This window comes from Sceloporus undulatus, chromosome 2, assembly GCF_019175285.1.
Source record: "Sceloporus undulatus isolate JIND9_A2432 ecotype Alabama chromosome 2, SceUnd_v1.1, whole genome shotgun sequence".
NCBI lineage: Eukaryota > Metazoa > Chordata > Lepidosauria > Squamata > Phrynosomatidae > Sceloporus > Sceloporus undulatus.
In genome coordinates, this window is record NC_056523.1 from 129,469,485 (window position 1) to 129,497,328 (window position 27,844).

The 27,844-nt window shown below is 44.3% G+C and overlaps 1 protein-coding gene across 7 annotated transcripts in view; it reads right to left on the bottom strand.

Moving 5' to 3' along the window:
• The window catches only part of ARHGAP44 (Rho GTPase activating protein 44), a 142,165-nt gene extending 114,669 nt beyond the window's left edge, over nt 1-27,496 (bottom strand). For 2 of the 7 annotated variants that reach the window (XM_042450018.1, XM_042450017.1), the window contains exon 1: nt 26,908-27,495. In XM_042450018.1, coding sequence (XP_042305952.1) covers nt 26,908-26,960 — 53 coding nt within the window. In that variant the 5' untranslated portion in view covers nt 26,961-27,495. Of the gene's footprint in view, nt 1-26,907 lie in introns of all 7 variants that reach the window. The other 5 variants (XM_042450024.1, XM_042450022.1, XM_042450019.1 and 2 more) reach the window with 4 other exon arrangements.
• Nucleotides 27,497-27,844: the final 348 nt, after the last annotated feature.

Consider the following 27,844-nt stretch of genomic DNA (forward strand, 5'->3'; position numbering starts at 1 on the left):
TGTGGGACTGGAAGCTGACCCTAAATGGAGTCACTCGAACCAGTAATTCATTAGTAGACTGACAGAGTTTCACTATGGCACAGATTGCAGTGCTCCAGGCAAGTGGATATGGCACTTAGGCAGTTAATACATCTCTGGCCATAGAATAGGGAGCAAGAAGAGTGACTTTAGTACATATTGTGGTTTTCCAGTTCTACAGCCTTATGATCTGTGTTTGCATCTGCTAATGCAATTAAAAAAAAAAAAAGCAAATCAGCAACCATGGATAAAAAGCCCCTTTTCTCTGGATTCCCAGCTGAGACATTCATGGAGAAATACTATATCAATATGTAAATACTGGCTTGTACTTAAGACCAGGCTTACTTAGACTCTAGCAAAACAATCCCCCAGTGTTTCTTAGCCTTTTTGATCTTGGATTCTTCTTGTACCTGCAGAACCAATAATTAATGGGCTTGAGCTGCAAGGTTGTTGTTGTTTTTTAAATGTGTGGGACCCTTGGAAATGAAGAAGGATGTGGTAAGCATCCTCAGATGTTAAAATGCACTTCCATGCAGTCCTGCTGTTACATGCAAGGTCTGCAGCAACAGTGCAACATTGGCATTAGGAAAAGAACACAGCACCAATGGAGATTATCAGATGGGAGCAAAGCAAGTTACTCCCGTTCTTAAAGCATGCTAATCGTGTGATGGGGGGTGGGGATTATCACATTCCCATGCGCTTATCCCATCCTTCTGCTGTCTGGAAAGAGTAATGGAGCCATCATTGGGTATTACCTGGGTATTGGGAATTGACCGTGCCAGCCGTAGAATCTTCCCTGGAATTTTGTATCATCCTTGTGACACATACGTTGTACTTTCAGTACTAAATTTATACAGTATTTCTTTGACTGACATATTGAGGTAATTGACAAGAAGATGATACTTCACAGATAACTCAGGAGGACTTTTTGATAGTTGTCATCACAGGTGTCCATTAGACAATACTGTTTGCAGAGCAGGGTGGAGGTGCTGCTACCTTGAAAGCACTTTGAGTTCTGTAACATCCAGAGGAATAAAATTCCAAGGGAACAAAGGAAGGAGTCTTGTCAGAATTCCCTCTTCTTATTCAATAAGCTGGGATAAACATTATAAGGAAAGGGCTGTGACATTGATCCATCTTTTCAGCAGTAACAAGCCACTGGGGACAAACCAAGATTCTTGCCAAGCAAGCACATAACCCCCCTCCCAAAACCCCTTGTAATAATAGCAGCTGTTTGCCTCTGAAATAGCTGTAGAATGACTCTGTTCAGCAAAAGGGTTCATCTCACAGCTAAATTGTTGGTTTCTCCATTTCTGATTTTTAAAATTCTATGTTAAATATAGCAGGAAAACCACTAAAATGGTAAAAAAAAAAACCTTCTCTCTGTTTGTGTGTGTGCACACATGTGTGTGTTTCTAGATGGTTCAAACAGTCTTGTTGAAATCTGCTTCTTCAACACAAGGATTTTAGCACTCAAGGTCTGACTGCTATGGTTTGCCTCTTACTAGGAAAAGCACTACAGCAGCATTAAATATACATGGCAGTCATAAATTGCTGCTCAGTTCCCAAGTGACTGAAACTATGAATTCATATTTTCATCAAGGCACTGACAAGGATGTAGCCGTACTTTAAATTTTTTATGCAGAAGAGCATCAGAATGTATTCCTTCTATCTGCACACAATCAAAATCCTAGACATAGTGCTCATTCAACTCTGAACTGGCAAATCTCGTCAAGCAAAAGGAAACTTGAAATTCTGTGCCCAGATAATTGGAATTCTACCTCAAGAAATGCCAAACTGTGTAGCCTCTTACAAATAATGTAAAATGTATGATAGGCATAATCTTGTTCAACCTGCATAACTAATTCAAAATCGAGATGAGGGGGGAGAACTTGTCCAGCTCCCCCTCCTCCAATTTCTGTGATTTTACCAGGTATTGTGCACACACTTCCAAGCATTTCTTTAGTGTCGTGCAGGGCCAGAAATCTGGAATGTGATGAGCAACTTACCAGAAGAGTGTGTTTGCTTGATGTGTTCTGGCAAGTAATTTGAACCCTGAAGACTAGATGCACCCTGGCAAAATTTAATCCACTGCCCATGGCTGCCCAGGGTTACAGGTCCAGCCCTTGGGCTCTCAGTTTATGCAACTGTCCACCAGGGACTTTCAGTAGTGTCTCAGTAGTGTTTTGAAGAGCATCTGGCCAGCTCTTTCGAACTGTGGCACAGGCAAAGATCTGCTCAATGATGTTGGGATGGAGAAGAGTGCACTCTGGGATTCTAGGTGTGTTCTGGATGCATCAGCACTGTAGAAATAATGCAGTCTCACAACAGTTTAACTGTCATGGTTCCATCCTACACAGAGTGACAGATGTCATGACCACAAAGGAGTACAAGGCACCTTAAAATGTAGGACATTCAAGAAAAATGTAGGTCATTACAAAGTAAAGCTAAAAGCACTTATATAAATATAAATTCATTTCATATGCTTATTTACAACTATATTACATATACTTATTTTATTCAACTATATTTTTCTGATGAACTTATCTAAAATGCCTTGTTGGCTTGCAATGTACTTGTAGAACTCTGAGCAAGACACATGCTTAAAACTGTACTTACTAGTAACAAACCCTTGACTGAATCTACTTTTAAATTATTCCTTTCATTTCTCCATTGTGCTGAAATTAAGAAAAATCCCAAGATTCTGAAGTGTCAGGGTGACCAGATATCCTCCTTTTCCAGGACATGCTCTACATGTCAACCTTCTTGTCCAGGAAGAATTCCAAAATGTCTTCTTTTTGAGCATGACTAAGAAGCCCATTGAGTAACACCACATTTGCTGTTCGCCTTACAGAAATGTGTCTACATGGCAGCCTGACCTTGCTATAAATAGCAGAATAGGATAGATCCTTAGAAAGTTCTTATTTCCTAGGAGCAGTAGCAGATAAAACTTGTCCCCAGAACTCGGGGTGTGTTTGTTTTTCAGAAGGGAAAAGGACAACAAACGTTTTAGGCAATGGGCTGCTTGAGAACGCAAATGTCAAAAGGTCTTTTTTCTTAATTTCAGCACAATGGAGAAATGAAAGGAGGAACCAGCACTTTGTTAAAAACAGCTAAAGACCTTGTAAAACTACAAATCCCAGGATTCCATAGGGTGGAGCTACAACAATTAAAATGGTATCAAACTGGATTACTTCTACAGTGTAGATGCAATGTTCAGGGCTATAACACAAGCCCCCACAGTTGGTGGCCTCAGACTTCATGGTCCCTGTATCTGTATGCACATTCTTCTTCTCTCTCCAGACCCTAGCAACAAAGGGCTTTGCCTTATCCTGTGCATGCTTAGTGAGAATTCCCATTTATTTAAATGAGGCCTGCTGCTCTGTAAAGGTCTACATGACTGCAGCCCAAGTGCACCTTCTGATCACCATACAGCAGGGGTTCCCAAACTTTGGTTCTCCAGCTGTTTTGGACTTCAGTTCCCAGAAGAACCAGCCAGCTTAGCCAACAGTCAGGAATTCTGGGAGCTGAAAACTGAAAAACATCTAGAGGACCAAAGTTTGTGAATCACCGCCACACAGCATGCAACTATATTGAAACTAAACAGAGCAGCTTTCTAGTTTCCCAAAGAGTTTGGGGAAACGATATAACTCAGTAGTATAAAGCATACACATTGGATTGAAAAAGTCATAGATTCCATTTCTAGCATCTCCCTATGGCTAGGGAAAAGACTGAAATCTTGCTTGAAATCTCCTGCATAGCCACCAATCAGTGCAGACAAGAATAATGAGCTAGATGGACCAATTCTGTTGGGATAAGGGAGCTTTCTATGTTTCTAATCTTGGCAAGTCTGTAATTAGGTCAGTTTGTTTTCCCAGAACTGAAGAAAAGCCAGAACGTGTGCATATTTGGGAAGTATTTTTAAATCCTCCTAGTTGGGCCAGTTTGAGTACCTAGCCTTACTGGATAGCTTTACATTTGACACAGTTTGATCATTTTCTGTTTTGTACCTGCATTTCCTTCTGGAACTCTCATCAGAAACTTGGGATAGGGTGAGCTAACCCTACATAGAATGGAGTCTGTGACAATCAGCCACTTGAAAACTATATTCTGGTCCAAAGATGGGTAAATGCCATAATCTGTCATACTTTGCTACATTGGCTAGAGCTAATAAGAGTTGTATACTTCTCCCTCCACATTCGCTGGGGTTAGGGACACAGGACCCCCGTGAATGTGGAAAAACTGCAAAAAAATAAACAGTACTTTTTTAACCTGAGAGAACACCCCTTTAGGGTTTCTAGGTCCTCCAGCAGAACTCTGTGATCAACATCTGCCAAAATTTGACCACAGAATCATGTTGCAGGAGCTACAAATGCTTAGAGAAGTGCTTTCTCAAGGAATCTTTAGATCCTCCGGTACAACTGTATGATCAACTTGCAGCAGAATTTCTCTGGAGGACCTAGAGATTCCTATGGAGAGAGCGTATTAATCAAATCTGCAAATAATCAAATCCGCAAAAGTCAAAGTGCAAACTTGGAGGGATGAGTGTAGCCAAAAAGCATTTGGAGACCCACAATCACCCATCCCTTTCTAAGTCACAATTTTCAATGCGTTAATACAAAACAAATTAAGTTTGCCAGGAAGCCAAAAAGGCTCTGAAAAGAGAAGTCCTGCTTGCTTTGGACTCAAGAAACAGGCTGGGAATAGAGAAGCTAAGCAAAGGAGGGGAACAAATTTCAGGCTGCCATCAGACTGATGGGAAGAGTATAAAACTAATATACTTTGGTTCAAGAAACATGGCACTCCCTGCTCCCCCACCTGCAATACTAGAGCATAAAAAACTCTAGAGCAAACAATTAGTGTAACAGCTGTTTTCCCCAGAATATAACCAATAATATGCTTGCGGAGGGGGGACTGGTGTAGATCACACCATCATGCATGAACTTGGAAATTGTGGGTCTACCTCCCAATTTTTTTCTGAAAAAGCTCATACTATGTTAAGAAAGGGTAAGTATTTTCCCATGATGTCCTTTGTAATCTCAGCATGTAACCATAAACAAAGTGGGGCGGGGTATGGATGCCATATCTGGTTTTGGCCGGAACATTCCCAATTTTTCAGCCTTTGGGAATGTCCCAGCTTGGTTTTAGAAGGATGTCCCACTGTACACCGCTTTGGTACAGTACCAGTGGCCTGCGAGGCCTGGCAAGACTGCCAGGCCTCACTTCGGTCTAGGGGAGATTGGGGCCTCCTCAGCTGCCACCTCCCTTCCTGCTGCACTTTGGTGTTGCAGCAGTGGCCTGCGAGGCCTGGCAAGGCTACGAGGCATTGCTTGGGGCTGGATGGGAGGTTGGAGCCTCCTCAGCCGCCACCACCTCTCTTCCACACTTTTGGCGTGGCGGTAGCAGGGAACAATGAGGTCTAGATCTCGGAAGGCCACCAAGCCTTGCTTGGGGCTGGGAAGGGTTGGGCCCTCCCAAGCCAGCGCTGCTACCTCCCTGATCCTGATCTGGCAGTGTGGCAAGGTCAGGGAGGCCTCCCTGGGCCTGAGGCACAAGCAGCACAGCAAGGCCTCCCTGGGGCTGGAGGTGAGGTGCAGCAAGACTTTATATTATTATTTTTATTTTATTAATGTTTTGGGGTTTTAGTTGGTCATGTCCTCCGTTTTTCTTGAATGTCATACATTTTGTCCTACATTTCCCCCGATTTTGTGGCAGATAATTATGGCAACCATAGGATGGGGAGAAAATTCAGAATTCAGCAAGGAAAAGATCCAAAGAGAAAGGAGGGAAAGAAGATATACCAAAACACAACAGGAAAGACTCAGTAAAACATAAACATGTCCCTTGTAAATGTCAGGATCTACAGTCAAAATGCGAGATGTTTTCCTGAAGCCATTACACACTGGCTTCAAGATATGTACTTCGAAGAATTAGAAGCAAAATGGTAACATTTAGTCAAAATAAGGGTGGAAACAACATAAAAAGAAGTCGAGACAACCAGCTGGAATGATTACTTGTGCAACTGTACTCTTGCCACATGCACAGGAGTTGAATGGTACTGACACCACTCCTCCTGTGACATATCACACTTTTTCAATGTATCTTGCAAATGCCTTCTTCGGCTTCTGAAAGAATCAAAGAGTGAAGTGCACGTCCAGCAAGGCATAAAACACTTCCACTACCGTCTACAGAACCTCGGTGTATATCAACAAGTAAACAGATCTGGTTCTCTGGGATTGCAATATTTATTTTAGCTTTTGAAAATGGGGAAAACACCATACAAAAACTGGTTGACTACCAATCAAGTGTGGCCATCTAAGGGAAGGGGGCTAGATTAGGGTTTGGGGTTCCTCATCTCCTTTAAGATATGCAAACTCAAGCACATCAGTTCTAATAAAGGCACTTTGTGTTCTCAAGTTGATGCAATAGAATCAATCACAGAAGCTCAAGCTCATTATCCATGTAATCCTTAAAGCCTCAGGAAGGACTACAGAACACTGCTCTGGGCGAGAGACACTGCATTTCCTTTGGCCAGGCTGCTGATTTGGAAAAGTTTGAACATTTCTTTACTAAAAAATAAAAATTATTTCATATAATAAAATCTCTAGGTCTCATTTCTTTCCCCACAACCAATCTGTATACTCACTGTAAACTGATCATGAACCACGAGATGCTGTAAAGCTTCCTTTCACTTATCAGAGTGAAAAACTGGAGATGCCTACAAGTGATCCAAGGAGCATCTGAAAGCACTGTTGACAACACTATGAACGTTACACCAGAGACAAACAATTTCCAACCACACAGCAGATTATGACACATCCACAGGTCTGAGACATGTCATTTACTGACTGGTGTTATGGATCAAACAGATGCATGAACATGTACACACATAAGTACCACTGAACCTTTGGAAGGGAAGTGCACTACATAGTAAAGGAAGGAATAAGCTTAGGAGACACACCTCCTCAATAATAATAGCTTCTCATATCTTTTAGGCAAGACACAGACCCATCACTTGGATCTCTTCTATCATTCTGCCTTTTCTTTCAACACCTGGCCTAACTTTTAATATATTCTTGTTTATGAGCATCATTCTTCCTACTGCCTAGAAAGCTCTCTAAGATGATATATCTTTGCCCACCTTCCCTTGCCACTCCTTTTGCTAAGGACTCCTCAAAACACCCCACACACTGCCAACTCTTTCTCACCTAAGGATGGAAATAATATTTAAAAATAGTAGGAAAATGCTCAAAAATTGAGGTTTTGAGATTCAGAAAACACTCAAAACAAGGAAAATCCTAGGTAAGTGGAAATCTTCACAATTCAAGACTTATTCTGTGCAAAAAACACCCCAACGTATGATTTTAAAAAAGCAACTTCCATGTAGAAAAAGGTTTCCAGCACAGATGTTTTCTGCACAGAGAATGAAAATTTGTTTTCTGTACAGAAAATGCTGTTTCCCATGCAAACAACATGCATTTTTACACACAATGTGCAAAGTCCCAAACTGTGAATTTTTTGAAAACTACAAAAACTTTTTTGTTCTTGTACATGAGAATGAAATTTATGAAAACGCTTATCTTTGCTTCTCTCTTATAACATCTTCTTAAAAGCAATTTTTTAAAAAATGAAATCTTAAGAGCAAACACCACACCAGATGACACTTGTAAGAGGGGGTGATACCACTGAAGGTGTGGTGGCAGTGGAAAAACACCCAGTGCCCTGAAGAGACCTCATCCTGGTCATGGGACTTGGGGTGGTGGCAAGTACTGAGATATTTCTGTGCTAGGTCTTCACTGTCTTTGTCCTGCCAGTTCCCACCAAAGATGTTCTTGCTCTAGAAGAGGAAAAGGAGCAGAGGGGTTTCTCTGATGCTTAGCATACACATTTGCACATGGAGAAGCCAAGTATTGGCAGCAGGGGTCTTGTGAGGCATCACATGTTTGTGGGCTCCCCAGTTCTCACAACAGTTTCCTCCCATCTTCTGGCTGCTGGGGGTGTGCAGGTGTGGGAGTAACACCATGAGCTGCACAGGGGTCATCCTAGCAACACCACTAACAACCCCCTTGACTTCATCGCCAACTAAAAGTGATGCCAGAATACATGCAAGCATATGTATCATAAGCACCCTATTTTTAGTCTTGCCCCTCTTTTGCTTGCCTGCCTGCCTCTTCTCCCCATATATCACCTCTCACCTTTTGAAGAATTTAAACTGGAAGCACCGTGAGGTAAAAACCCCACCTTTTGCTTATATTGTTCTGTGAAGCCTTATGTAGTTTAATGGGTAAAGAGTAAGAATAAACATATTACTAACTTATTGATGTTATACATGTTGTAGCCTTTAAATAGAATTGGACTTCTAATGCAAAAAAACCTGGACAGAAAATGGATACCTATAACTGTAAAGGAAAATTCTACTTAAAGGGTGTGACATATAAATCATTGCTGACATTAGTTTTCGATTGAGATGGTATCTGCTACCAATGATTCTGTTACCTGTAGCTTTTTCATAACTGTGAATCAGGTGGAACAATAACATTTTTTGTGATGATTTTAACACCTTCTTTTGGAAATGTGCACACATGTGCAACAAACACAAGCATGTGCATACACAAATCAATGAAAGAAAAATGGGATTCAATGTCCCTGTTCATTTGATAGTCAACCATCTTCCTTTCAGACATCAGGCCCAACAAAGAGTTTAGCCTGCCTTTTCAACAAGAGCTCTTCTGTCTCCTCAGACCACCCAGAAATACCACCTCCCAGCTATCCTCAAAGGCATCTCTCTTGCAAAAGACTTAACATGCTGCTTCCCCAAATGATTCTGCTCATAGATATCAGCCCCCTTCCAAGCTCATGTTGTCACCACCTTAGTCAAAGGACAGAGATGCAGACCAATTCTCTGTCCCCAGCTCCCTTCACAAGGTGTTTTTTTTTTACCATGGTTTCCTCCCATCAATTATTGAAGTGGATGATTTATTTAAAGAAGTGTCTCTGTGTGCCTTGATGCATGTAGCATTTGGCAAGGAAGCTCCTATGGGTCTAGAGACATTTGCAGACATGTGTGACCTTAAATTAATATCTACAGCACAATTTACAGGCTGCAGCAACCCTGCCAGAACAGACAAATAAAACAAGGCAAGGTGGGTGAAGTCAGTGAGGGTAGGAAATCCAGAAAAATGAAGCAAAATTGTGCTGGAACCCAAGGGTGGAAGCATAAGGATCTGGAAATACACTTACTCTCAAAATGAATGGTGAATGGGATTGCACACTCTACATACAGTAAAGCTTGTTTTCCAAGCTAGAACAATGCAGTTTGTGAAGGATCTCACATCACCCTCCCCCCCCTCAAAATCAGGTCAATGTTTCCTCTCCATCCTGCTTATTTTCATGTGTTGGTGTCATAAGATAGGGGATCCCTACAAATCCTCCCTATACTGAATGTCTGCATACATCCCTGTTCACAAACTTATAGGCAGAGCCTTGCTCAGTGCACCACAAAATCCCTACATTGTGCAACAGCAAACTATGTTTCATAGAGGCTAGGAAGTGACTAGGCCAATCTTGGCAATCTTTTATTTCAAAGAGCACAAGAACCACATTCTTCTTTTCTCACAGCCAAACTACAGATATGCATGCTACTTGGATGGCAAACAAAGAGGCCTCATTGGGTCTGTCTATACTGCTGCATCTAGTACAGGCTGAGTCTCCCTTATCTAATATTCCAAAATCTGAAGTATTCCAAAAACCAAGATTTTTTCATGGGTGACTGAGATAGTGACACCTTTGCTTTCTGATGGTTCAGTTTACAGACACTTTGCTTCATGCAAAAATTATTTTAAAATATTGCATAAAATTACCTGCAGGCTATGTGTATAAGATGTATAGGAAACATAAATGAATTTTGTGTTCAGGCATGGGTCCAGTCTACAAGGTATCTCATTATGTATAAGCAAATATTCCATAATCCAAAAAAAAAAAAAAAACCACCTCTAAAATCCAAAACACCTCTGGTCCCAAGCATTTTGAATATGAGAGATTCAACAGGTACCTTGGAAGACAGCATGAGAGTATAAAATAGTAGCAGATTTGGCCAGTGGTGGCTGGTGGCCTTCAAGTTATAGGATTGTGAATCTCCTACAGGTTCAGTTCAGACATTAGAGGAACTACTTAATGGGATGAATCTGTTTGAGGACAGATTTCATCCCCTTAGGCAGATTTTTAGAAGTTCAGACCACCAATTAGAGAACATTCACTGTTACAATGACATGGGGTACGACTTCATTTCTTTATATTTCTGCCTTCCCACCTAAACTTAATCTCCCAATTGTTTGTTCTGTTTTTCCAACCAATCTTGCTACATGCTGACACCAAACAAATAGGCTCAGACATTTAGCAAATACATATAGGATGCTGAAAGTGATACATTCTAGGTTGAAATAAGAAAAAGAGATTTTTTTAAAAATGAAAGTAATTGGTCTAGAGGCCTTATTTCTTACTGGGAAAAAGTCCCCAAAGCCCTTGCTTGCAAAAAGAAACCATAACATTTCATGAGAAGGTGGGTGAAAGTTCACAGATATGGCAGGCACTGCACAAAAATGAACCAACAAACATCACATCCCTGGTACAGGCAGTGAGTAGGTTTCACATATAAGAACTGGGTAGGTTCTTGAGATTCTAACAGTTATTTCACTGTCAAGGACAATGGGATAATGATCCTTAGTTTTTTGTGGGTTTTTCGGGCTATGTGGCCATGTTCTAGCAGAGTTTGCGTTCTGACGTTTCGCCACATCGGTGGCGGCATGCCAGCCACAGATGCGGCGAAACGTCAAAAAGAAACTCGGCTAGAACATGGCCACATACCTGAAAAACCAAAAAAAAACTAGGGATGCCGGCCATGAAAGCCTCAACAACACTGGACATGACCTCTAATCCACCCACCCTTCAATATGGTGCTCTCCAGATGTGAAGGACTATAGCATTCCTAAATTCCAATCTATGCTGGTTGAAGTGATGGTGTGTGTAGTCCAACACATCTGGAAGACATCAAGGTGGGCGAGGCTGAGCTAGATGGATCAGTGGTATAAAGTCAGCAGCAAATCACTGTGGTTACACTCGTTGCACTCCAGCACACACACACCCTATACAATTGCTGGTGCTGCCTTAAAAAAAAGCGGGCTCAGCACAAGGCAACTTTCTGCTCCCTTCGGTTTCAATATGCAGTAAAAGGCAATTGGCTCTCGATAGAAGCCATTTTTCTAATGCCGCAGGACTTTGCCTATCTGCCATTTCCTACCACTTGTCCTGATCCCCTTCAAAAATAAAGCTGAGCCAGAGGTCTCTTCCAAAGATGAACTCTACAGCAATTTACTTTACGATATCACAACTAGACTGACAGGGAGGAGTCCTCCCAAAGGGAAGGGTGGTGTAATTCTGCTGTAGTTTCCCTGGAAAAGCTCTTTGCTTAAGAAGTGTCCCTGAGGGACTTCCCTGTTTACTCTATGTCCATGTACTCTAAAACAAGGGCTAATTTCTTCATGCTCACTGCAACTGTGCCTAGAATTCCCTCAGGCAAGAAGAAAATGTTTTGCATGTTATACTGAATTTTGAATGCAAAGTTCCCATCACATTCATTCTAATTTGATAAAAAAAATTTGTCATTCCATTTTTTAAGAAAGGAAAGGGAAAAAAAGAGAGTTGGGGGTGCATATGCTTTCTTGTTTCCCCCTTTAAGACAAAAGCACAAACCTTAATAGAATTATATGCTTTTCAGAGTAGTATATTTTATATTACGCTCTAAAAACCAACATCCAATAAAATCAGGGGTCGGCAACCCCCAGCCCATGGGCCGCATGCGGCCCCCAAGCAGGGGAACCGCCTGCGCTCGTGCTGCCGCGCGGCAGCAATCGGCGGCACACCAGGCCCTTTGGGGGGCCGCCGGCCTCCCTCCCTCTCCACGCTAGCTGATTGCTCAGCGAGAAGCCAAAGGCGCCGCGCCGCGCTGCAGAAGGCCAAAGGTCTCTCGCACGAGCGGGCGGGGCCTTGGGGGGCCGCTGGCCTCCTCCTCTTGTGCGAGCCGCTGCTCGCAACGAGAGGCCAAAGGTGCCGCTCGCTCGCGCGAGAGGCCAAAGGGTCTCGTGAACGAGCAAGTGGGCCTTGGGGGTGGGCCTCTGCCTCCCCTGTCATGCAAGCGCGGCTGTGCGGAGGCAAGGTGCGCTCGCTCCGGGAGAGGCAAAATTCGGCACGTGAGCGGGCCGGGGCCTTTGGGGGGCCGCCGGCCCCTCTCTTCCTGACATCTGACCGCCTCCAGCAGGTGAGGAAGGGAGGATAGGAAGGAAGGAAGAGAGAGAGTGGAAGGAGAAGAACGAAAGGAGAAAGATAGGACAGAGAGGAGATGGAGAAGGAGGAAGGAAGACGGAAGGAAGGGACTGCCTTAGCGTGTCCAGCGGTACGGCCCGCCCGCGGTGTGGCGGTCGGTTTTTGCTCAGGGCTCCCTGCTACATGCGCCCGGCAGGTGGGAGGCCCCGGCCTCTCGCCCGACTGGCCGCCCCGCCCTTACCGTCCGCCGCGGTTGTGCGTTCGTGTCGCGCCCGGTTCGGCCTGCGCCCTTTGCTGGTGCCTTCCGCCGCCCGCCGCGCGCTGGGTGTCGTCGCGCTGCCCGCCGCGAGCACCGGCCCCCCGCGCCGGCGGGGGCCCTGCCGGCGCGCGAAGGCTTGCCCTCTGTGTGGCGGGCTCCTGGGGGAGCGAGGGAGAAGACAGACATGAGGGCAAGGGTGATGTGAAGGGAGACATATGGCAGGAGTCCGGCCGGAGAAGCGAAGGGGAGATGGGCATGCCGACTGAGGGACCCTCTGCCTCCAGCCGACGGGCAAGCAGGAAGGAAGGAAGGGAAATAGTTGTGGCGGGGATCTGAGTCGAAGGACGGGCGCTCGAAACAGAGGAGGGAAGGACGACGGCCAGGGGGCAGAGAAAGGAGAGGGCACTAAGGCAGCGGTGGCTATGGAGGCCGGAAGAAAGGGGGCCAATCAAGACAAGGAGGAAGAAAGAGCTGCCTGGACGGCAAGCAGAAAGTAAAAGGAAAAGGGAGAGTGAGGAGCCGGGAACCTAAACGCCATGGAGGCAGCACGGCATGACGGGTAGTAACGGTGAAAGGGGCAATAGAAATTGAATCATCCAGGAAAAGGTGCGGACGCGAGGAGAACGATGGAAGGAAGGAAACCGAAGTGCAGTGGGCGACTGCGCAAAGGAGATGCAGAAGGAAAAGGGAGGAAGACAAAGAGCAGAATGTGCGCTGGGGTGTGGCACGGTCTTGCACAGAGGCCCAGGCCTCTAGCGCTGGTGCCTGCTTTTGGCTTTTTTTGCGCCCCTGTGGGTCCCTGTGCCCGTCCGGGGCCCGGAAGAGGGCATGCCTCCTCGCTGGCCCCCCCCTGGAGGGTGGAAGCGCCACCCCCCAGGCTTTCGGCCCCCCTTTGTCTGAGGGACAGAAACCCGGACCCCCAAGCTCCAAAGGTTTGCCTAACCCTGCAATAAATGGTTAAGATCAAATATGTGAAGTCCAGCAACAAGCATCTATTAGATAGAGGATTCAACTGTATTAACTGAACTCTGGCAATAAGTTTAATTGCTGTTCCTTTCTTACTAGACAGAGCCTTTTCCAGAGATCTTGAACAATGGAACCTGAGCGATCAAACCACTTTTCCTAGTGGACAAAGAATAGGGATGAAAGCAGGGAATGTAATTATAAAGCAGCCACGGTAGATGAAGAATACATCCTTCAGCTATACTCATTCATTCAATCATTCTTTCAGTTAATTTCTCTAGGAACTGTATAGATTAAACCTATCATATAAAAAACAAAACACCATAACTGAAAAGTCCAACATACACAAGCCTGCACTGTTCTATAAAGTCCATCACAGATTACAAATACTCCATGGGAAAAGAGGAACTGGACCGAAAACCATATCACAAAGGCTAAAATGCAGTTTTACAGTTTTACAGCCTGCAAGAAAATAAAATCTTTGGTTTATACTGAAAAGGCATTACTGTAGGAGCCAGCTAGATTTCCCTGGAGAGAAAGAGAGAGGGAGAGAGAGCACTCCATATTCATTGGAGTGACCACTGAAAAGGCTTCCTCTCACATAGCCATCTTTCCAAACTTCTGATTCAGGGATAACATTTTCCAAAGATGACCTAGGATGATGGGTAGGTAACAATTCAATAGATACAGCAATCAATTTGTGGGGTTTTTTTCGGGGGGGGGGGGGGGGGGCAGAAGTGGATCAGAACCTTGGGCAAATCACACTCTTTCAGCCTTAGAAAAAAAGCAATAGCAAAGAAAACCCCATAATAGGTTTACCTTAAGGTGGTCACAAGTCAAAAATAACCTGAAGATGCAACAACTAGTAAAGGGATTCAACAGAGCAATCAACATTTAGCTGGAAAAACACTGTCAATCCATTTTTAATTAGTACGCTCAACTAGATCTCAGAACTATGCAAGTGTGTACAGTTTTCTGCTGCTCCAAAGAATAGGACACGGAACAATGGATGCAAGCTACAGGAAAAGAGATTCCACATCAACATTAGGAGGAACGTCCTGACATTAAGAGCTGTTCGACAGTGGAACACACTCCCTCTGAGTGTGATGGACTATCCCCTCCTTGGAAGTCTATAAACAGAGGTTGGATGGCCATCTGTCAGGTATGCTTTGATTGAGAGTTCCTGCATGGCAGGGGGTTGGACTGGATGGCTTTTGTGGTCTCTTCCAACTCTATGATTCTGGATGTGTCACATATACCTGCTATCCCTTATCGGCTTGGCCACTCATGACATGCTAGATCATCTGAAGCACTACACACACACTAAAGTTATTAGAACAGCCACAGTTCAGCGGATCACCCTCTGGTCTGCATGGAGAAGGTCCCAGATTCAATCCCTGGCATCTCCTAGCCAGTGTGGCTGGGAAAGAAGTCTGCCTCAAATGCCAGGAGAGCTGCTGTCAGTGAACACAGACAACAGTGCCCAGATGGACCAATGGTCTGATATAAGGTAAGGCAGATTTCTATGTTTGTATTTTTGATGAAGACTAATGCAGCTGGCAGAAAATAATTTCCACAGTCTAAAAGGTGAATTATGGGACTGAGCTGTGGACTGTAGATAAGAATGTCATTAACACTTAAGTTAATATGCGCTGTCAAAAAGGAAACAGGATTTAGCAAAACAGCAGCTGTCTGTAAACAAGGGGAAAGGAATCAACAGCCTAGCAATTATAGATATATATAGAGAGCAAACCTTCAATGTAAAAAATAAATAAAAAGCCTCTGGATAAAACAGCAATCATGTGGAATACTGGCTAGAACACACAGATGGACAAAGCAAATCTCCCTGGTGGCTCTACAAATTAGTAAGCAATTAGATTTTAAGGGGAAAAAAATTCAGGAAAAGCTCTCAGATGAAGAAAGTCAGGTAGGAATTTGTTCTTTTAAAAAGTAAATTTGATTAACAACGTATCCTATAGAAGACAGAAGAAGTCAGCAATTAACAAAGGTTTGGCTCCACCATTCTCAAACATTGACAGTAAACACTGCCTGCTTAGAGCATCAGACTTTCATGAAACCATACACAGGGAGAAATCTCATATCAGGCATGAACTGGGGAATGTGGCATTACCCAGCTAGCACACAACCTCAGGGTTTCATTCATCAGCAATGAGCACCACACCCACACCATCCATAGCTACTCACAGCTGGCTGAGAAAGAAGAGTACCATGCTTTTCTCTTCCTCCACCCCACCTCTTGCCCCCTGATTCCCTTACACTGAAAACTCTTCACAATGATAGCTGGCTATGAGGAGGAATACTGCTGGGATGTTACTTTGATGGGCAAATCTTTTGGTCCCTATGCTGCCTAATGAGAGCAGAGGAGGCCACTCTGTTGTGCTCCCCTATAACACATAGCTATTCACCAATATACTTAGGACATTCTTTTAACATCCAGATTCAACATGTCTATAGTATTCTCTCAATGAAAAAAAAAGGAATGGAAATAATGGACACATTTTAAAAAAAACCTCCACAAATTCTGTTTCAGCAGGATCTAAATCTTGCCATAGGTTCAAAAGCTATATGGTCCTGAAAGGATGGGCCTGAACAGACAGGTCAAAATAAAGCTGCTTTGGGTCACTTTTGAGGTATGCTGTTTAAATGACACATACATTTTAAGAGTCCAGAAGCTGCACCAAAGCTGCGCTCCAGTCCTTGGGACTGCAGTGTGGCTTCTGGCCTCTTAAACGCATGCATCATTTAAAGTGACCCAAAGCAGCTTTATTTTGGCCTGTCTGTTCGGGCCCGATGTCTCAAAAGCAAAAATATTGAATTTCTGTTTATCCTGAATCTGTGACCATCCAATATTCCAGACTCTCTTGCTGTCCAGCTCTAATCTCCAAACAAACAGCTCTATCACTTAATCTCACAATGACAGGAGGCAGAGTTCTGTGAGCATCAATAAGACACTTAAGTAATAAGTCATAACAATGCTGAGAATTGCTATGTTAGATCAGATCAATGGTCCATGAAGCTCACATGCTATCAGCTCACAAGAGCCAGACTGAAGCCTCTAGGAGACGTTAATAAAGAAGAAACAATGCTGATATTGATGCCTTTGTTTGACCATCCCCTAGCATATGCTACTCGGAAGTATACTGCCTTCAAAGACCAGTGTAAGTGTCACAAAGGGAAGAGAACATAGCTCAGTGGTAAAACATGTGCTTTGCACTACATGCAGAAGGTCCTAGGTTCAGTCCCTGGCATCTCCAGCAATACAGGTTGAGCAGCATCATATAGGAAAGACCACCCAACCAAGACTCCAAGGAGCCACTCCCAGTTGGCAGAAACAATACTATGCTAGAGGTACAAATGGTCTGACCTTTATTGCCTGATTAGGAAGGAGTCCACTTATCAAGGGCTGAGAAATCAGTACCACCGTACGGAACTGCATGCCTCCAAGCAAATCCTCATTTTAACTGTTATGGTTAAGCAGCAACATATGCAGACTAACCAAACCTACTACTTCACCAGGAATGAAACCAGCTTCAGATACCAAAGAAGGGAGGATGAATGCAAAGCAATTCTCTTTTACACTATGTTTGTTATCCTCTTCATCTTTTCAACAACAACAAGGCCCAGATGCTGATAACAGATCCAGCAAGCATATTTTCATGCAAAAGCAGAGATTTCAATGCAAATTACCCATTACTGTTTTTATTCTGTGCATTCAAGTGTGCTGGAGGAGGTGGGGGGGGGGGATTGCCAGCCTTCCAGAAGGATGAACTTGCTTTTTGGAAGACATACAGCTGAAGGACTGTGAATTAATTTTAACAGTTTCCTCTGCCTGTGTTTTTCTGTTTCCATTTTGTAGCCCAACTGACAACCTTAATCTGTTTCAAAAGAAGGAAGTTAGAAGGAAATGCAGGAAGGGCAAAAAAATCTACTCTGTTTCCAGTAGAAAGAGAAAGGAACAAATAGACAGATACTGATTGCCTTGGCTTCTTGCATCTCTTCTTTTTACAGAATAGCCCCCCAGTAAGTTGCTATCTGAAGGAAATGTTGTGATGGCCAAAGAAACATCCTGAGATTTGAGAAGCAACGGGGTTAAAATGCAAATAATCTGATTCTCTTTCTTGTAAGAGAACAACCTGCAGGAAATATTCACCCAGTGACGTTTTTTATTCATAGCTGGGTACAGATGTCTGCTTAGTACATAGTTACAGCCTGGGAAACAGAAAATACATGGAGGCAGAGGTGGGGGTGGAGACGGAGATGAGATATTTCCAGTGCCACCTATGACCACAAGCTGAGCTAACACACACACACACACACCACACACTCTTCCCAATTTGAACCAGACTTTTCTAAAGGAAGGATAACAAAATAGCTACATCAGTGATACTAAACATTGTACCCTTAGGAAACCCTCTCCCCTTTTACATCTACATGCAAATGTTTCATCTCCACCCAACCCAATGTAGTGTATGAATATATATATATTTTCCTTATTTAGTGCGCATGTTTTCATTTGCACATTCATGTATATATTCATATTTTAACATTTTATAAGGACATAACATCATTCAGATTAGAATAGTTTTATTTAAGTAAATTTAATATTTAACTCAATGTATATTTAAATTTCACACATGAAAAGGTTTGGAAAGAGGAGGGGGAGGGATCAGGGCCTCCATGTCTCATGCCTCCCTGGAGGTTTCACCCCACCATTTGAGAACCACTGAGCTTGGTGATTATATTTGGGAAAGCCCTAAACAGAATGATGGTTGTTTATGTGAGGCAAAAAGGTTCAATGAGATCCAAACAGGATGAAGATGCTCCAACTCAAATCCTCACATTGGTCCATGCCAAGAAGATGACCCATAAGCCACCTCATTATCAATTGTAGAACTGGGAGCAACGGAAAGGCCTCCTTTACCCAGTTCTACACACACACACACACACACACACACACACACACACACACACACACAAAAGCTGATTTTGATGGACACTGAATTCATTCTTAGGAGGGAAGGGGCTAAAATAAGGTAAAAGGAAGGGCCTATTTCTACAACTCACTTCCCACTAAGGAAGTATAACAAGATGAAGAGTAGCTACAACTCTTATCTGATCATGTGCTCTGTCTCCAGTTATATGGCCAATCAAATCCTTATGGAATTTCAGAATGGGCAATCATAATGTTGTATCCTGATTTCACAGAAAGGTCAATTTAAAAATAATTTCAACTCACAAACTTCAAACATATGGAAATGACCCCTCCACCCTCTAGAGATCATTTCTGGGCATTATGGAGCAAATATTTAACTTTTTTACCCATCTGCATGACTGGAGGTCACAAAAATGGCCCTGAGGGGCTTCATGGAGCCCATGGGCCGCACTTGTCCACTCCTGATCAAAAAATTGATTTCAGAACAGGAAATGCAGGATTACTTTTAAAAAATGGAACATTGAAATAAAACTGAAAGGAAATCAACTATATTACCAGTTGAAAACTGTAATAATTTAAAATGTTGTTGTTTGTTATTGTTGTTGTTGTGTACCTTCAAGTAATTTCCAATTCATGGCAACCATAAGGCCAACCAATCATGGGGTTCTCTTGGCAAGGTTTGTTCAGAGGAAGCTTGACATTGCCCTCCTCTGAGGTTGAGAGAATGTGACTTGCCCAAGGTCACCCAGTGTGTTTCATGGTCAAGCTGGGAATTGAATCCTGGCCTCCAAAGTAATAGTCCAACACTCAAACCATTATGCTATGCTGGCTCACAATACTTGACTGCATAAAGACGTTTTAACCTATCATCAAAAGGAAGACAAGTGTCAAAAGACAAACACCATTGAGGCAATAATGGCGAGCTTCACCCATCATGTGCCCTGTCCAAAAGGGGGAAAATGGGTTAGGAAAACCTCCTAGATCCAGGAGTCTGCTCTAGGAAATTTCTGTAGAGGATGTATCTGCACGATAGGTCACATCTGCTACAACAGGGCAAGACCTGCCATGTACTCAAGAGAGCAGGCAATATGATCCAGACACCATATGAGTGCTCCTACAGCCAGCTCCTAAGTCACAAAGGATTCGCCCAAGGGGGGGGGGGGGGGGCCCATACAAAGAAATCCTGGAGACCATTGATGGGGGTTCATTCAGCCCCACACCGGAATGTAGGGACCTTATCACACAGGGGAAATTGGGCAAAATTTAAACAATTTAAACAGCGATTATCTCATGCAAAATGCAGTATCACAATGAAGATTTTCACACAATGTCACTATTAAACAGGCAATAAACAGCAACAAATCATTAATGGGGAAATCCAGAAAAAGATTTGTTGCTGTTTATTGCCTGTTTAATAGTGCTGTGTGTGAAAATCTTAATTGTGTTTTGCATGAGATAATCACTGTTTAAAGCTCCGATTTCCCCCATATGATAAGGTCCTAGGTTTTCCATCTGAATATCTGAACTAGATATAGTTGTATTTTGTACCAACTGAAACTTCTCTGAGCAGGGCCTAGTTTTCAAGGGCACTCCCATATGGAAAACATAATAATAAAATTTGATGTTACAAGAATTGATATCTCTGTAGCCAGACTCTCCTTATCAGGGAAATATTGTAGCTGATGGTTGAAATGAAGCTGGCAAAGGGGACTTGAAGTCACTGAAGCCTCATGGACCTATAGTGACAGTTTTGGATGAAAGAGCATGTTTCCCCAGCTATTAAGCTAAGTTTGTAAAGCTGGATACCATCAAAGTAATGTGCCTCTCAAAATCCATCTTCGGTTTATTGACCTTTGCCCAGCACATCAATAAGTCTAGACTTCCACAGTGCCACCTGATTCTGATGATGTAGATAAGGGCATCTGCATATTAATAGCACCATCACTTCCCTAGATGAATTCACCCAAAGCTTCATGTAAATATTTAAGTGTGTGGGAAGGAAGGTGGAACCTTATGAAATCTCACAATTCAAATCAAACAAAACAAACAACAAACAAAGCTCGCTCTTTCTCTAAAACTTGTAGGTAACTGTGGAACTATTGCACTGCTGTGTATTCCAACCTACAGAGACAAGATATCATTGCTAATGGCTATCAAAATCTTCTAAGAAATCACAGAAAATCAGCAAAATTGTGCTCTGCTTATCTCTTGTCCAACAGAGGTCATCCATCAGAGTGATGAAGGATATTTCTGTGCCAAACTCTGTCCTATGTAAACTGAAATGGTTAAGAGACACTCCTGAGTTAGATCTAAAGATAGTAAAAGGGCAACTGGGATTTGTTCAGGAAACAGTTTGTGTGGATATAAGGAGCAGCTGAATCCAGAAACAGCAGTACTGAAGACAGGGATCTAGGTGCTGAATATTCTGTTTGCATTGGCCCAACAACTAGCTTTGTTAGATAAAACAGCAATAGCCATTCCTTCCTGTTATCCGTACCCACCATCTGGCAATTAAAAGCACACTGGAAATTTATTTCTAGCTATCTTGATAATAGGCAGGCACTGACAGAACAATCTTCAATGAATTTGTTTAATCTTTTTGTAAAATCTTTTTAAAAAGAGCAAATAGTTGTGTACTTTCAAGGAATATGAAAACTGATTACTTTAAATGTTTTTAAAGGATTAGTTACAAAAGGTTTTATTTTCCAACAGTGACTTAAAGTGAATCTGATAAATTTGAGATAAGCTGGTTGAACTCTGTCAGTCCATTCTCAACACTAATGATTCTCCATTTTTAGTCCTCCAGATGTTTTGGACTAGAACTCTCAGAATCCCTGGCCACTTACCATGGTGTCTGAGGCTTTTGGGAGCTACAGTCCAAATCATCTGGGGAGCCAAAGGTTGAAAACCACAGCTCTGCATCAGTGCTAGTCAAAATGCTGGTCCATGAACCTATTAGTCAGTGGTAGCTGCCAGACTGTGGTGAATTTCTGGAGAGGAAAAAAACTAGCCCATGGCAGAAATATGTTACTGGTCCCTGGCACACTGGGTTGGGGAGGATGCTAGTCCCCCACATCAGATAGCTTGAGAAGCACTTGCTCTTCATGACAATGACTCTAGAAGAACTAAGGGTGCAATCCTATATCAGCTTTTCTTGGAAGGACTGTCAGTTAATTCTTTGAGACTTACTTCTCAGTAGACATTTATCTTTCATAACTCTACTATGTGCCTTTGGGTTGGGGAGCTATTTTATCATACCACATCCAATAACGAGCTATAACAATGAAATGGATATGACTCTCCTTCTTTTTCAACTCGAGTCCCCATTTGAAGATGTGTTGGACCAGCTCCCATGATTCCTATCTAACATGGCTATTGGCTGCTCTGGAATGTTTAAACTAAGGATCCCCAATAAATCCCAGCTATTGCAATCTGATGGGTTCTGTTTATCAATGTAACAAGGTCAAGGATTTGGTTACCACCAGACCAGCTCATGAAGAAGAACAAGAGCTGTGAGAAGGACAAAAAAATAGCACAAGAAACAATTGCTTTCACACTGATGAGCATCTCTTTTTTCTGTATTACAGAGAATACACACCTAAGCATGCTTATTCAGAATTACCTAGCAATCCATACTGTTTCTTTTCTAGTTGCTTCCATTAGAAATCTCCCATTTTGTCTCCAGCACCAGACAATTTGCCTCTTTAACTTACCATGGCTTCTTCCCAACACCTCTGAACCTCAAACAAACCACAGGCCATAAGGTTATCTACCATACATCCTATTTCCATGGAAAACAAACCAGGAAGGCTTTGTGTATGTGTTTGTGTCTCTGAGTCACCTGTTGACTTATGGCAACCCTGTGAATTTTATAGGTTTTCTTAGGCAAGGAATACTCAGGGGTGGTTTTGCCAATTCCTTCCTCTGAAACAGAACCTACAGAACCTGCTGGTATTTCTTGGTGGTCTCCCATCTAAGTACTAACCAGGGCTGACCCTGCTTAGCTCCCCAGGTCAGATAGGATCTGGAGCTTTTAGGCTATTTAGGCTTGCTGGTTTCAAATAAGGTAACTGAGGGGTTAGGCTTCAGCATAGTAAATATCAGGCCTGTGAATACACACACAGACAGGGACAGAGGGAGGGAGAAATCCTGTCTAAGAAGCATCTCCTATTGCTATATAAAAGTAGAATGCCATCAAAGTGATGCAGGACAGAGACTAATGCATAGATGACTTTTTATTCTATTAATACTTAAGTTAGCTGTGTACTTGTTAAGTACACAAGAAAAGCACTGCTGGATTCAGATCAAAGTCCTGTTCTCAGCCAAGCTGGATCAGACCAAAGTCCAGCATCCTGTTTCTGCAATGGTCAGCTATGGGAATACCAGAAGCAGGAGAACCTGAGAGCAACAAGGAACATGAATTCCTTAGCCAGGGATATGAAAGGCATATGCCTAGAACTCCTGTAGCAGAAAAGTTCAGAGAAGAAAAACTGTGAAAGTCCATGAGCATTTTTTCCAGGAGCACAAATACAGTGGGTCTTTAGTGTCTCCTGGGTTTGGTTCCAGGCTCACTCATGGATACCAAAATCAGCGGATGCTGAAATCCCATTAAATCAATGTCATAGTAAAACAGTCTCCCTTCTATAAAATCGCAGAAATCAAGGTTTGCTTTTTGGATTTTCTGTTTTTAAAATGTTTTCAAGCTAGATGGTTGCGTCCATGGATAAGGAATATATGGATACTGAGGGCCAACCGTAAAAGAATGAAAAAATGCACTGGAATTTTAAATCTGACTAGTTCTAATCTGAACCAAGTGTGTGAATGATGCAACTTACCAGAGGTCATAGCACTCCAATATCTAACAGCCCTAGCCAAGATCAGTTAATGGTGAGGAATGCTGGGATCTGCAGTCCAACAATATCTGGAGGGTCCCATCCCTGTTCTAAAACCATCTGGTGCCTTTGAGAGATCAGAGTTTTGAATTCAGGAAGAACTAAGCCATGATTTCTGGCCACATCATGCAGTTGGAAGTTTCAGTGGGTCCATAAAGACTTAGCATTTTTCTCAAAATGCTAGATCATTTCTTCCTCTTCAAACAAATCATGCTTCCACACAAAAGACAGCCAAGACATGCATGGTTCATGTAGACAAAAGTGGATTTATTTCCATGATAAATAATTGTTTGTCTATTTATATGCTAATGACACCCAATCATGCTTAAACATTAAGCAGAAAGGAGTGTGTAATACATCTGGGCCTTTCACCCATTAGGGCTGCACACAAGATTTATACCAACTCAGTAAGGGTATGTAGTTAACAACTAACAGCATACATCTGCCTCACAACTGACCTCTGGGAGAATGTGATCCCCACAGATGCTGGAGGTGGTACCTTAATTCATACAAAAAGTGAGGCAGATAGAGCAGCCAGGTACAAACTCAAAAACTGTGTGTAGTTAACATACAACGAGCAGCCTACATCTGGCTCACAGCTGACCTCTGGGAGGGTGTGGCCCTCACAGATGGTCAAAGTGGTACCTTGATTCATACAACAAGTGAGACAGATATAGCAGCCAGGTATCATGTGACTCATGACCATGTGAGCTTTGCATATTGTACTGTTCCATCTCTCCCCATCTATCCTCTTCCAACTCAGGCCACCTCCCACTACAATGTCTAATCTAGGTCATTTGTTCTGTAAATTGGCTGCTATTATTCCTGTTGGCTCCAGGGTCCCATCGCCAGACCTTGAAACAGCAGTACCAAAGGTTCAAGCTCTCTCCCTCTACCAAGACACACTTGTGCCCATGGGCTAAACAGCTGTCTGTTTCCACAGCCCAGTCACTCACCAATAAAGGATTTGGTTGCTTAAATGGATGGGATTGTTAGAAAGGAAAATAAGGAAACCGCACCTCTTTGTTTCAGGGGCACAGGCCAAAATGAACCATGCAATGGGAGGGCAGTGTGTGTAGGGGGGAAACACACAGCAGAAAAGCTTTTAGGCACACTTATCAAAAGCAGTCTTCACAGCAGGGCCACCGTGGCTGCTGCAATTAAACCCGAAAAAGCGCTGACGTGACTAGAGTCCACAAGAAGGTTTGAGTCAACTGAAAGGGAAGAGCAGCCACAGTGTAGAGCCAAACTGCAATCTTAGAGGAGGAATGAGCAATAAAATCAGCCCAAATTCTGCCAGCTGTGGATAGACAAAGATATCCCACTATTCTTCAACCTAAGACTGCAAGGGAAAACCTCAGTGCTCACACAGCTGCTACAGAAGGAAGTCAAAGATGGTCTACAGCTGCTAACAGCTGTAAAGATGGACACATGTCAGCTTGATAGATTGGAGGGCATGAATGATGTGCTGCCCATCTGGACAGTATGCAAACTTGCCACAAGCAGAGCTGCTCAGTGCTCTCAATAATACTTTCCCCATTACAGCTGTCAGGAGCAGCCTACAAATCAAACAAATAGGCTCTGAAGAAAAATTGTCCCAGGATATTTTCCCTACAGCCCAATCCACAATCCATGAAGTCTACACCACTCCTCTCCATCCCACAAATGCTTCAAGCTTCTTTGCCACCCTCCCAAAATGCTGCATCCTTCAAGGGAGGGGCAAAATCGCTACAGATTGCATAGTGCAAAACCACTGAGAATTATACAATCACAATTAACCAAGTCGAAGCTTTGGATGGAGGCCCAGCCAGCACATCAGCGCCACTCCTGGCTCCAGACCAATCCTGGCAGCCACACCAGGGGACAGATGAGAGATGCTTGCGGTGGCACTGCCCAAAAAGCAAGAGCTCCGTTTTTTCTGGAAAGGAGCTGCTGGCAGCACTTCCTCCCAGAGCTGCATCACTGAGCCAAAGGCAGCTCTGCCAATAGCCAGCAGATTCTCACAAGAGCCAGCTAGCCAGCAATCCCAAGGAATGAGAAACTGCCCTCCTAAATAATAATAATAATAATAATAATAATAATAATAATAATAATACCCCATGACCACCTTTGTCATTGTGTTTCAGAAAAGGGAGCCTTAGCCTCTGAAACCACCACCATAACCCAATCCAAATAGTGCTGCAGACTGAAGTGATTCTGAGGCTCCCAATGACTTGAGCTAAGCATTTCAAAGAAGAGGTGAAAGACAAAGAAGTGGTGTGTGCATAACTGGGTGATGCTATCAACCCAAACGTGGGTTTCAATATGCTGCTTTTATAAGGGGCAACCAGGATAAGAACATTCATAAAACCTGCACAAGTCCTTCTGAGGGAGGAGCAATAGGTTCAAGAGTTGTCCCTCTGGAGAGCTATAAATCCAAGCAAAAGGAAAATCCCTTTTATAGGCCTTTGTCCCAGTGAGCCTGTGGGGTGGAGTGGTTGGAGCATTTGGCTATTTCTCTGGAGACCAGGGTTTGGATCCCGGCTCGGCCATATAAGTCCACTGGGTGACCTTGGGCAAGTCACACTCTCTCAGCATCAGAGGATGGCAATGTTAAACCTCCTCTGACGAAACTTGCTAAGGAAAACCCATGAGAGGGTCACCTTAGGGTTGCCATCAGTTGGAAACAACTAGAAGGCACACGACAACAACAAGGCCTTTGGCCTCTGACCTTGCTTTGTGTGGAAGGCTAGGTGTCATATTTAACTGGATGGGTTCTAGAGTTTTCTTTTGCTGGCATGTTTCTTTTTAATGTTTACAATTTGAATCCTTCCACTTATCTGCTTCTCATTTATACTGCTTTACCGTAACTAGCCTCCTTGAGTCCCACTCCTGAGAGGGAGGCAGGCTTATAAACCAAAGAAATGAAGACCTTGCGCACCTGCTCCCTCTCTCTCTCCCCCAATGCCACTCCTGCCCCCTTGCCAGTCTTCCCACACTTCCCAGAGACTCGGGGGACCCAAGGCAGCTGCTTGGTATGAAACAAGTTAACAGAAAAGACAACTTCTCCAGGGCCAGAGGGTTGGATTCCCAGCTTGGCCATGAAACCCACTGGGTGACCTCGGGCATTAAGCCACTCTCTCCCAGCCTCCCCTGAACCAGCCTTGCCCAGAAAACCCTACTATCTCTGACAGGTTCGCCTGAGGGATGCCCTAAGTTGGAAAGGCGAGGAAGGCACCCCCCACCAAGAGGAGGCAGGCCTCAGGGTCTGGGGAGCCCTCTTTCTTTCCTCCCAGTCCCTTCCTTCACCGGTGGCGGGAGAAGCAGCACAGCTGCCCCTGAACCGGTCCTCCTCCCCAGAGGGGAAAAGAGGCGGGAAGAAATGGGAGGAGGAGGAGGAGAACAAGCCAGGGCCCACCATCCCCAACAAGCGAGAGCCCAGCTCTCCAGAGGAAGAGGAAGAGGAGGAGGGGGGTGGGCTGCTGGTGGCCCCCCCTGAGGGAGCCGTCCTGCCCGGCTCTTACCTGCCCACGGTCTGGTTGGCCAGCTGCCGCATGCGGTTGAACTGCTTCTTCATGGCTGCGCCCTTGCCTTTCCTTGGCCCTTGGCTGGCCGGGGGAGTGGGGGGGGGGGACCCTAGCTAGTCCAGCCTTGGGAGCGGAGGAGGAGGAGGCGGCGGCAGGAGAGAGGGGGCTACATGGCCCTTGTGCTAGCAGCGCCTCCGCCGTCTTGTTCTTCTGGCTTTGCAAGGTGGAAGGGGCGGGCGGAGGCTGCTAGCACTGCAGCAGAGGCGGCCGCCGGGGGAGAAGAAGAAGAGGAGGAGGAGGAGAAGAAGAAGAAGAAGGAAGAGAGGGGCAGCCCCCAGCCCCCAGCCTCACTACCAAGAAGCCCCCGGCCGCCCCCTCCATCGCTTCTCCTGGCCCTGGCCCTTTCCGGGCTGCTCAGAGCATCCTCCCGGCCCGCGCCGGGCTGCCCATGCCGCCGCGCCTCGCCTCGCTTGGCAGCCTCCTCCTAGTCTCCCAGCAGCTGCGCAGGGAAGGAGGGAGGCCAAAGCAGCGGTGGCTGGGCGGACTGCGGCTGCCCAGCCCGGGCCCTGGGAGCTCTAGTCCCCTCCTCCTTTCCGCCCAGAGGATGCAAAGGAAAGGGGGGCGCTGCGGAGCCACTGCTGGGCAGCCAGGCAGGCAGGGAGGGAGGGGGCCTCCTTTGGCCAGCACCCAGTGCCCCCCCCCCCGCCTCCTGTGTCTCTCCCGGTCCAGCTGCAGGAGAGGAGGGCTGCTCCCCAGGGCCCCTCCAAGGCCAGCCTGCCCACGAAGCAGGGCTTTCTGTTTCTATTACTATGTATCTAGCTTTGTAGTTGAGACTAACCCCCTTGTTTCTTGAAAGTCCTCCAGGTCTCATCTGCTCGCCCTGGACAGCTCCTCTTTGTATTTTATTATTTTGTAGAAGGTACGCCACAGGCAG